Consider the following 12,753-nt stretch of genomic DNA (forward strand, 5'->3'; position numbering starts at 1 on the left):
ATAATAAAAATTACCTCGAAGAATTCGGGGCGTTAGAGTCGAACTCAGGTCAAAATCTACACCAATAAACTCTTTTATTATAATTTGAAATTATATAAAAACAAATTTATTATACAACCAATCTAACAAAAATTTACCTCAAACATATGTGTTTTTCCTTGGATAAAATGTTTAAATAACAATTTACCAAACACGCCAAATAAGCCCTCGTGGTAGACCGGTTTCACGGACATGTGTACACCAACTCAATGATTGAAGAAGCGGCTGAGGAGTGAGTGGCCAAACACAAAGTCAAGAAAAAAGGAGATCGAATTTTTTTTTATCTGATCCGATCTTCAAAGAAAAGTCTCTGATCGAATTGTAAGAAAATGGGGAAGAAGGCGATTTTAATCGGATGCAATTACCCGGGAACTAAGGCAGAACTAAGAGGATGTATCAACGACGTTAAACGGATGCATCAATGTCTGATCGAGCGTTATGGTTTCTCGGAGGATGATATCGAAATCCTGATTGATACCGATGAATCCTATATCCAACCCACGGGCAAGAATATCCGCTCCGCCCTTGCTCGTCTAGTCAAATCCGCCGATCCAGGTGACTTTCTCTTTGTTCACTACAGTGGTCACGGCACCCGTCTCCCTGCCGAGACCGGCGAGGATGACGACACCGGCTACGACGAATGTATTGTTCCCACCGATATGAACCTCATCACTGGTCTGTCTATGTTTTCCCTCTATTTTTATGTTTATTAATTCCCTAAATTTAACGAATCCATCTTAATTATATCCGAGTTTCCGAATTCGGTGCGAATTTACAATCTGATTTGTGAATGCCTTTGCAGATGATGATTTCAGGGAGTTGGTGGATCAGGTTCCGGAAGGATGCCGATTAACAATTGTATCGGATTCGTGTCATAGCGGTGGTCTTATTGACGATGCGGAGGAGCAAATAGGAGAGAGCACCAACACCAAGCAAAAAGAAGAAGGAGGCAGCTCTCACTTCGGTTTCAGGAACTTTCTTCATCAAACCGTTGAAGGTGCTTTAGAATCACGTGGGATTCACGTTCCCTCAGCATTTCAACACCATCGCCATGGTCTTCCCACTACCGAGGACGAATCCCAAGAGAGGGAGCTGGAGCTTTCATATGGAGAGCGAGTCAATGTGAAAAGCAGATCTTTACCTCTATCCACTCTTATAGACATTCTGAAGCAGAAAACAGGGAAAGATGACATTGATGTGGGGAAATTGAGGCCAACCCTTTTTGATATTTTTGGAGAAGATTCAAGCCCCAAAGTGAAGAAGTTTATGAAGGTGATCATGGACAAACTCCAGGGTGGCGAAAATGGACAATCTGGAGGAGGATTCTTGGGAATGGTTGGGAGTTTGGCACAAGAATTTCTCAAACAAAAGCTGGATGAGAAGGATGAAGACTATGTGAAACCTGCTTTGAATACTGAAGTGGGGAGTAAAACAGAAGCATATGCTGGATCATCCAAGCGAGAACTTCCAGATGGTGGAATCCTCATCAGTGGGTGCCAGACAGACCAAACATCTGCTGATGCTACGCCTTCAGGAAATGCTAGTGCTGCATATGGGGCTCTCAGCAATGCAATTCAGACCATACTCAGTGAATGTGATGGACAAATTACCAACCAGGAGCTTGTAATGACGGCTCGGAAAAAGCTGAAAAGCCAAGGTTTCACTCAGAGACCTGGACTCTATTGCAGTGATCATCATGCGAATGCTCCCTTCGTTTGCTGATTTTTTTCGTTGAACTACTTCTTCTGTTCTGTTGTGTGTGTGCTTGGCTTTTCAAATGATTTTGGGTTGCGCTCTACATTGTGTAATAAAAGCTTGAACCTTACATTATCAAGATTTTAACTTTTTTTTTTTCTTTTTCTACTGGAGAAGAGAGTAAATAAACCTTTTTTGAGGACATATAAATAGTCATTTGATACGGTTGTTAGTTATTTTGTTATTTGTAACTGAATAACAGCTTTATAACAACATTAAAATATAAAGCAACATTGAAACTAACCATTGAACTATCCTAATACCCCTTGAGATGGACTTCAAAGGATTGATAATACCCATTCTGGGAAGTAGTGGAATAGGCTTTGTGATTCGAACGGATTGGTAGTAGTTTAATGTGATGATTCAAACAGATTGGTAGTAGTTTAATGTGGTCATGAAGGACTTTTTTTCGAACAAAATGGCAGTCAAGTTCAATATGCATCGAGCATTCATGAAAAAAGGTTTAAAGCAGTGTAGATTGTGACATCCTTATCGTAGTATATGCGAATAGGTAAGGATGAAGGGATATGTAGGTCTTTTATTAGCAGTCTTATCCAAACAAGTTCGCTTGTTACAGCAAGTGCTTGATAATTTTCTTTTGCTGATGAGTGAAAGACAGTAGTCTGTTTCTTTGGTTTCCATGATATTAAAGCTTCTCCCATGAATATGCAGAAATCAATAGTGGATTTTTGGGAGTCAATGCATGATGCCCAATCTGCATCACTGAATGCCTTTAATTGGAATGTAGATGACTTTTTAAGGAAAATTCCTTTGCTTGGGCAACCTTTCAGGTAACATAGAAGTATATTAATTGCTGGTAGATAGGGTTGGCAAGGTTGGGCAATATATTGGCTAAGTTTGTTGATAGCAAAGATGATATCTAGGAGAGATACAGTGAGGTATAGGAGTTTGTCAATTAGGCGTTTGTATGTGACTGGGTTAGGGAGGATATCTCCAACATTAGATTGAAGTTTTAGGGGTGGATCCATGGTTATGAGGGCAGGTTTTGAGGCTAGATAACAAGTTTCTTCAAGTACATGGAGGGTGAATTGTCTTTGGGAAAGAAATATGCCATTGGATGAACGGGCAAGTTCTAATCCAAGAAAGTATTTTATAATGCCAAGGTCTTTAAGTTTGAAACAAGTATGGAGGTATTTCTTTAGGAGGTCAATTTGGGGTGTGGAGGGACCTGTAATTATTATGTCATCCACAGATACCAATAAGGCTAAGAATAAGTCTCCTTTTCATTTGACAGATAATGAATAGTTTGATTTTGATTGTGTGAATCCAAGCTTTATTAAAGCGTTGGAGAATTTGTCAAACCATTGTCTTGAGGCTTGTTTCAAGCCGTATATTGATTTATTGAGCTTGCACACAAGTTTTGTGCGAGATGAGGAAGGAATGGTGTGTTTGTAATTGAAAGGTAAATCCATGTACATAGTTTCAAATAGGTCTCTATTGAGGAATACATTATTGACATCTAATTGTATTAGAGGCCAATTAAGAGAAGTAGCAACTGTTAGAGGAACTTCACAGTGACAAGTTTGGCAACTGGGGAGAAGGTCTCCATGTAATCTAGGTCTTCTTGTGGAGCGTATCCCTTGTCAACTAATCAGGCCTTGTACCGTTCGACTGATTCATCAGCTTTATGTTTGATTTTATAGACCCATGCATTTACATCCAATGGAATGTTTTTCTTTTGGTAGGGGGACCACTGTCTACGTATTATTTTGTTCCATAGCTTGTAATTCATCATTCATGGCTTGTCTACAATGTAGATGAGATCGATTTGGTGGTAGTATTGTGGTTTATATGTGGATGAAATGGTTATGGTGAAGTGTTTGCAAGTTTGGGAAAGTTTCTTATATGAAAGGTAGTTTTGGAGTGGGAATTTGCCGCTAGAGAGTAAGGGTTTGTTCAGTAAGACGCCACAATGAAAATCTTGTAAGTATGATGGGGGTTTAAAGACTTAAGAGGACTTTCTAGTTGCCAAATTGAAAAGAGGGAGCGTGTTGGTGCTTGTATTAGTATTTTCTACACTTTCAACACTTTCAATGTTTGTGTCAGCAAAAGTTGTATCAGTTTCTTCAGTAATGTTTGGTCCATTGTTGATAGGAATGTCATCTTGATGGTTGAGAATAATGGTTTTTTGATCCCTTGCTTCATATATTTGTGGGATATTTGGTTGGGAGGCTACAACATTCCTTGAGAGAACCAAATCTGAAAAAGGGATCAATGATTTTGTTGGTATAAGTAATCATATGAAAGGGAAAAATATGTTCATAAAAGGTGACATCCTTTGAGACGAAAACTCTTTGATGTTGAATATCAATGAGTTTGTATCTTTGTTCTTGGTGGGTAACCAATAAACATTGTTGGAGTGGCACGTGGATGAAATTTTGATTTGTCTGATGTGAGGGTGGATGCAAAACAGAGACATCCAAAGGTTCTGTGAGAGTTGTAATATGCTTGTTGGCCAAAAAGGTGATAGTGGGGGGTTTGCCACTCAATGATTGATGAAAGTAATCTGTTGATTAGGTATGTAGCAGTCAAGACACAGTCTCCCCAGAATTTTATTGGCACACGTGACTGAAAAATAGAGCTCGTGAGGCATTTAATAAGGCTTGTTGCATTCTTTCAACTATGGAATTTAGTTTAGGGCGGGCAACATAGGAGTATTGCAGAATGACTCCTCTGGCATTGAACAATTCAGTAAAGGTTAGTTCTGGAGCATTATTAGATCAAAATTTCTTTACAGTGATGTTAAACTTGTTTTCTATGAGTTTGAAAATTTTTGAGATTATGGATAGTACATCTGACTTTCTTTTAAGGAGATATATCCAGGTATATCTTGAAAAATCATCTACAACAGTTAAAAAAAATATTTATGTTCACCTCGAGTGAGGGATTGGTAGGGGCGTTAGATGTCACAATGTAAAATATCAAAAATTTTGTTTAGCTAAAGAACAAACTAAACAAGGGGTATTGTTTTAAGAAATTTCAACAGATATCACATCTTTCAAGAAGTCTATAGGTTTGTGAGAGGGGTGGCCAAATCTATTGTGCCATGTATGAGATGATATACATGGTATAGAAACAACATTACAATGGTGGGAAGTAGTATGCAAGATAAAGAGTCCTTGCTATTGTTTAGCTTTGCCAATCATCCTCAAAGAGTACTTGTCTTGGATCAAACAAAAATTATCAAGAAACCAAACTTTGTAAAGTTCATAATCAAAACATTGACTAATATGAGATTGAATCAAAATTTAGGGATGAAGAGCACATCTTCAGGTAATAAGTCAGGAGACATATGAATAGTGCCAACAGATTTGACAGATAGTCGTGTGTGGTCTGGGAAAGATATATTAAAGCCAATGACAGGTTTAATAGACGTGAATAGTTCCTGCGAATAGCAAATGTGAGCAGTTTCTCTAGAATCCATTACCCAAGAAGGTAAATCAGATATGTATTTTGGTAGAGAATAACAAGTACCAACTATATGAGATGGAGATGGAGCAGCGGAAGATGAGGTATTAGTGGTCGCTAGTGATTCTGTTTTCACTTTGGCCAAATGGGATTGTAGTATGGTGAGTACTCCTTGGCAATGTTCAACATTCATATTTGAGAATGGATCATTTATTGTAGATGTGGTCATAGGTTTTATCTTGGAGTTACAATTGGTTTTATATCTAGGAGGAAGCCATAGATTCGGTAACATTTTTCAACATTATAACTTGGGATATTGCAGTGGAGCATAGAGGACAGTCTTTCTTCTTTGATGAAGAATTTGAGGGCAGGAGTGTTTTTGATTTTGTGAAGAGTTTTTCACCAACATGGTTGAGTTTTCAGAATTTGCAAAGGGATGGGGAGTAGTGGTTTAGGAGAGTGAGACACGTTGTTAAACTTCTTAGACTACTAGAGATAATGCTTTTTGTAGTGTAGGTTCTGGCTCTACGAGAAGTAATTGAGTGTGGATTTGCGAGAAAGAATCGTTAAGTCCCATGAGGAACACATTACATGTTATGTTTGAACATGGGCTTAGAGATCTTTGACTCCTCCACATGAGCTTTTTCCACATCAGTACTGAGGGTGATAAATGGCAAGTTTGTTTTAGAGAGTCTTAAGTTTGGCAAAGTAGGTTGTGACAGAGAGTTGATCTTGAGTCAGATTTGATAGTTCTCGATGCAACTGGAAAATGTCAGGTCTCTTCTTTCTTTGGTATCTCTGTTGGAGATCTAACCATATTTCTCAGGTTGAATCCGTAAAACAAATATTGGCAGCAATTTCTTTTGAAACAAAGTTTAAAATCTAGGCGGTGACAATGTTGTTGCAGATGATCTAGGAACTTCATAGAGCATCGGTAGGGCAAGGTAGGGTTTAGTCAATGAAGCAGACTTTGTATTTGATGGTAAGGCCAAGGATGAATGCTCGATTCCAGGAGGTGTAATTTGATTCAGTTAGGAGATTAAAAACCAAGATTAGGTTTGTGCTACCAAATTGATGAAGATAGTATGGGTTTTCATACATTGCGATGACGGAAGAAGGTGTTGGAGTGGGGTTGGTGGTCGAAGATGAGCCTTCAGGAGCATTAGATGAACGAGGATGAAGAGTGGGGTTTGTCGTAGCCATGGTGGTGATTGATGTAGGACCTCAACTGATATCATATTAGGGTAGAGAGTAAATAAACATTTTTCTTGATTTACTATTGATGAATGAGGGTATATAAATAGCCATTTGATATAGCAGTTATTTGTATTTGAATAATAGATTTATCACAACATTAAAACTAACATTTGAACTACTCTAATATTTTATAAGGATTATCAAGTGATGTTGAAAAATGATGGCTCCTCAACTTTTACATGTTGAATGAGTATATACTAGATATTATGCCCAATGGGGCAATCTTATACAGAGCATCAGAAATAATAGTGTGAATCCTGTGCCAGGGCAAAGACGATTACATGCTGATCAACCAAGAACTTCAGATTATGCTTTAAGACGAGGGTGAAGCCTGTGCCAAGAACTTCAAATGACTGACGAACTTCGGCCGTCATGGGTAAATCTTGAAAAACATTAATAAAACATATTTAGTATAACACTTCTAAAAAGAGTTGTCCAACACCCTGGTTTTATAAAAAATATCGTGCTTTTAATTTTAAAGAGTTTTAATAAAAAATATTTAAATAAACAAGAATTTTTAAAACAATTCTTTTGGAATTCATCACAACAATAATACTTTGTAAACTTACACTCTTTGTCTTCTTTTTAGAGATTCTTTTTTTCCTTTACATGCTCTTTTCTTATTAATATTATTGTATATTAAAAAATGTTTCTTGAAGGTGAATTTGGTGTTTCTGTTAGTTTATGATATGTGGTTTAATTTCTAGTACACTATCCTTTGATTCTCTATTGTGTGAATGTTATTCTACCTGGTTGTTGGTATAATTCTCTCTAAACGCTATGAAATCTAAATGTTTGAACCCGTCAAATGAGGAGGACTCATCTATTTATAGTGTTGGTTAGTTAGTTCATGTATCTGGTCTTTAGGCCAAAGTATTGAACTTGGAGGTTTTTTTTTTTTTTTTTTTTTTTTTTTTTTTTTTTTTTTACATTTAAACCAAATTAATGTTGAAATTTATGTCTTAAAACTCGTAGTTTGTAGTTAAAATTATATTCTATTCAATAAAGTGATTATTGAGGACTAATAAGTGAAAATAAATACTACAATCTTGAATCCAATAAATTAAGGTTTCGAGGCTATCTAGTGTAGACTTGAATTTTATGTAGAGACATAAACATGGATCAAGTTCAAGTATATAGCTCAAATTGTCTATAGTGTATGAACAAGGTTGAGTGCCTTATTTTGGGGACAATATAGATGCGGCCCGCTTTGTAGTTAGTACAAACGATGTAATCCTGAATCGTTCATGTAGAGACATGGAAGTGGAGACATTCTATTTAAAGAGTTTACATAAGACAGGAACCATGAAATAGTCACTTTTAAGTTGTAACACGATTCACTGTATAAAACTAATTATTTCGATTATTAATGACCTAGGTAACTTAATATTAGTCTGAAGCTAACTATGAACTTCTGTTCATATAGAATTATCCTTAGATCTTCATAGGTGAGGGTAGCCCAATGACACTGGCCCAATAAGTTTCTCATTTCAAGGGTAAAACCGAGTGGATGGCTAGGGACATATGGTGTAAGACGAAATTCCCTCTGACCCATTTTAGGATTAGTAGATAGGTTGTTCCCTTAAGGAATGAATCCAATTCTTGAACAAGGGGCCTACCCTTTCATTGCCCGAGAGGGATTTAGTTTATAGTTTGGACCTAAAACAAATTATTCAATAGTGGCTAAGTGGGACTTAAGGAACAAGATGTAGTCTCTGGGGTAAAACAGTATTTTGATCTAGCCATGGTTACGAAGAACCTCTGAAGGATTAACATACTGATCATGGTTATATCAGATGGACAAAAATATATTCTATAGTAAGGGGAGAGTAACTACGACACTTTAGTGGAATGACACGTTAGTTAATGAATGTTGATTAGCTCGGTCTAAAATGGTTTAACCAGTTAATCTCGATTCGTTGGACCCCATGATCTATAGGTCCATTAGGTTCCCCTGCTAGCTAATATGGAATTAACTTACAACAATATGTTTGAATAATTAGAATTGTTCGAATTAGGTAAAGAGAGAGAAATCGACAAATATATTTAATATAGTCATCGGTTACATATTTGAGATAGAGCTTTATGTGTTTAAATATGATTAAATATTAAAAATATGAATACTGATTCATATTCAAAAGCTTATAATTAATAGAAATAGTCAAAGTTGTAAGAAGTCAAAATGTTGACTTTCGACTTGAAAAAATCAAAGTTTGACTTTGACTTAAATGGTCAAATGACCATATTGCCCCTGGACTAAAGTTAGTGGAAATATCCAACATTATATTGGATAATCTCACCAACACTTAATGGGATAGGTGGCTACATGAGATGTAAACACCTAACTCACTAAGTTCCACTAATGGTTAGTGGAATGCTAGGTGTTAGATTTGGCCAGGTAATTACATGAAATTTTGCATGTAATTAGGTTATAAATAGGCTTCTATTCAAATTTAGCAAAAACTTTTGGCAATTTGTTATATTTTCTATTTACAAAATTAACCTAAAGTTTTTCTTTTCTCTCTCAAATCTCAAACCAAAATTCTTCCAACCAATTTCTCTCTTTTTTTATTTCCTTCACTAACGGGTCTCACAACCTGATTATAAGTTTGGAGAATAGTTGGTCAACTCTAGTGGTGATCTCCGGTTCGTGTTCGTGAAGAGATATCGAGGATCAGAAGGCTTTAAAGGTGAGTTATTTTTTTATAATCCCTAATTTCGTTTAATTAGGGTCGTTCATTACACATGTTAATTACTAAAGAGTTTAGTTGATGTTAGAGTAAATTTCGATTCTTATTTTGCTGTGCATGACTACTACTTTCCATCAAATAAGTTTAGTTTTGAGTTCCAACAGATTTTAAAGCTGACCAGAAGAATAGCAAATTTTAATTTAAATTGATAAAATAGCAAAATTGTAAAAAATGGAAAAAAGACTACTACAAAAATGTCTTAAATGCCCCTATTCTAGTAAAAATATTAACATCCCAAATACATTTATTCCAAAAACTATAAATACCCCATAATTGACTCAATCTCCCAAAAATAATGATTACAACTATCCTTTAATTTTTTCCTAGCAACACAATCAAATCAATTAAAACCCATCAAAATTCTAATTTCTTCAAATCGTGAACAAAAGAGAGTTCTCAAACGTGTGCTTTAAATTCTTTAAATCCTTCACACCTTTCAAACTCTTCAAGCATTCAAACGTTCAACGAAAGAGATTCACTGAAAAAGATTCTTCAAACCCTTTAAAATCTTCATACATTTGACACGTAGGAGGGGAGTATTAAGGTCTTTGCTTCAGTCGTCTTCTTCAGATTTTTGCTTTCCACTTTCTTTCCTGAATTCTTGAATGGGTTCCTTCAGTCATTCTCTGCAGGTTTTTTCTTCTTCTCGAGGAGCTTCAAAACCCTCGAAACCTTCTTTATTAAAACAAGTCCAGCTTCGTCTTCTACAGAAAAAAGTTTGTTTTCCTCATTCTTCTTTCGTTCCACTTGAGCTCCTAATGCTTAATAATACCTCAATACGTTGCAATTATGACATGTAAAGGAACAACAGTTGTAAAGCGTTCACTATTATCACGAATCACATTTATGGATCTCTATGAACTTTTTCTAAGGTTAGGAAAAGAAATGTAAAATGTAAATCGTTTATTTTCCTTTTTTATTATGTTATATATAGATACACTTGTGAATCTAAATTGTTTATTTAATTTTTTAATTATTAATGTTTTAAATTATATTACAAGATATTAAAAGATATTCCCTTAATTTTAGGAATAACAAGTGTAACTGAAATTGGTTTGATATCTATAAATGTTTATTGCATTTATAATTGTTGTAGCAAAATTAAAGATGAAAAAAGAGAAGGAAGAAGAAAGAACAAGAGCAAGCGACAGAGTAAGCTGTTGGAATTAGTGGTTCCAAAAAACCTTCATCAAAAGAAGTTGAAACTCAGTCAAGTTTGGATGAGGTATGAATGTAAACTTTTTTCAACAAGAAAAAACTTCTAAATGCTCCCAAATTCTTATATGTATATCTAAAACAGTGAATAGAAGATCAAATGATTGAGGGGTTCAGAAGCAAGCATGAAAGTCCTAAATCTTCCAAAAAGAGGGGAAGGAATGAACCTCTAAAGGAAGATAATGTTATGAAAAAATCGAGGACGAAAAGCTTGGTAATTCGCCTTTTTTAATTGATCTTCTAAGCAATACAGTTAATTGAAACCCAAATCGTAAATGTTTTGATTGCCAAAAGGTAATTTGTGAGACGAACACATGAAGAAGAAGAGGAAGAACCAAAAAAAGAAGAGAAGGTATAATGTGTACATGGTTGTACTTCAATTAATAAAGTATACTATATTTGGTATGGTGATAATAGAAACTTTAACGAACAAATCTTGATGAATAGGAGAACACTGACAGTGAAAAGGATAAACGAGACAAAGAAGATGAAGATGAATAAGGAGAAGAGAAAACAGGGGATAATGAGGAACGTAGTTCAAAAACAAAAGAAACAACTAATAGAAAGGAAGAATCAATAGACAATAGTAAGAGAACAAAATAAAAAATGAAGGGAAGGAAGGTGAAAATCTAGAAGGAAGGTGGAAATCTATCACTTTTCATAAATAAAAAGGTTTCATGGAATATATCAATCAATTGACAGTTAATAACAAATCATAGCTAAAAAGTGGTAAAAAAGTAGAAAAGGAAAAAGAAGGAATGAAAAGGCTGAGGTATGTGTGGTAAATTACAAATTATTTGTGCAATCTGTCTGCGTATAACAGAGTATATGATGTATTTGTTTGGGGTAAATTGCATTGTATTTGTGGTCAATTACATTGTATTTGTCCATACAACATGACTCCATTTACAGTGGAATATGTGGTATCTGTTTGTGGCCAATTACATTGTATTTGTGCAGACAATATTTGCACTAGTATATGTTATTTGAAGTTATGGATTGGGATAACTTTGAATTATACTATATTTATAAATTTTGTTGCATTCTTCTATTTGTTTGACTGATAGTTTTGCTATGTATTGCTTAAGACTAACGTTTCTAGGACATTGGTTGCCTAGATTGTTATGAAATATACTTGATTAGGTATATTAACATCTTTTTTTTAATGTGACAGGCCATTTAAAATTATAATTTAAAATTTATTACACATCCATATTAGGAATCTATATACCTGATGTGTTCTAAAAGTATAAATGATCCATTGAAGATAAATCTACAAACTAAAAACATTGTAATTGATAAGATAAAGGAAAATTTTGAAGAAACTCTGACTATTAGATTCAAACAAGGAAACTTCAGACATTTTCTTTATTTTTCAATCACAAACCAGTCCTTTCAACTCCTGATGCACCTTATCCAAAGGATATGCAAATCGAAATCAACAAGCCAACTTAATTTCTTAAATAGAAGGGAGGGTATTGAAGTTTGGGATGAGAGAGTTTACATTAGTAACTAGACTGAATTGTCATGAAATACCAAAGATTAAGAAGGAAGAGATTAAATGGATGGACATTTGAAGAGAGTCCACTTTGAGAGCCTAAAAATTGTTACCAAATAATACTTAAACATTATCACTACAACAAGTAGCGGTTCTGCCGACGCATACATGCGTTGTTAGAAATAAAAAAATGTGTCGGGAAATGCTACATCGATGTAGAAACAGACGTCGGGAAGCGTGTCATGAGTGATGCATTATGAAAGTAAACGTCAACATAGAAACGAGATGACATCGGTAAAGGGATAATGCTGACGCATGATTCATCGACATGGTCAGCACGTTGGTAGTGGGATAATGTCAACGTTTGGTAAGAGTGTCGCTAATAGGGTACTGCCTACGTCCGGTCAGCGCGTCAACAATATTTTACTAGACGTTTTGTGTACGTTGGTGTAAATGAACCACCGATGCGGTGTTGGCATACCTTGTGGCGATGCCGCATCGGTAGAGGCACCCATTCTTGATGCATGTGTTGCGTCGGAAAAACCTTTTTATAATAGTTTTATTTAAATTTTATTTTTTTGCTATCAGAATCGAATTCAATTTAAATACATTCAAATACTAAAACAAATTAACGTAAATTTAATAAAATATCAAATAAAATTTAAATTTAAATTAATTCAAATATAAAAAAATACATGTTCATAGTTTGGAAAGTACACGAATAATGAAAACTAAAAACATAATCTAAGTATCGTTCAGAAAGTTCCCCATGCCTTCAAACCTACAATGTCATGAAATTATGTTTAAATA

The 12,753-nt window shown here is 35.0% G+C and overlaps 1 protein-coding gene across 1 annotated transcript; it reads left to right on the forward strand.

Annotated features, from left to right (window-relative positions):
- Positions 1-206: 206 nt before the first annotated feature.
- LOC103490487 (metacaspase-4-like) lies at positions 207-1,970 on the forward strand. The gene is made up of 2 exons (XM_008450009.3): positions 207-714; positions 842-1,970. The coding sequence occupies exons 1-2, from the start codon at positions 369-371 to the stop codon at positions 1,759-1,761; spliced, it is 1,266 nt and encodes a 421-aa protein (XP_008448231.2). The 5' UTR covers positions 207-368; the 3' UTR covers positions 1,762-1,970.
- Positions 1,971-12,753: the final 10,783 nt, after the last annotated feature.

Source organism: Cucumis melo, chromosome 11, assembly GCF_025177605.1.
Source record: "Cucumis melo cultivar AY chromosome 11, USDA_Cmelo_AY_1.0, whole genome shotgun sequence".
NCBI classification, from domain to species: Eukaryota; Viridiplantae; Streptophyta; class Magnoliopsida; order Cucurbitales; family Cucurbitaceae; genus Cucumis; species Cucumis melo.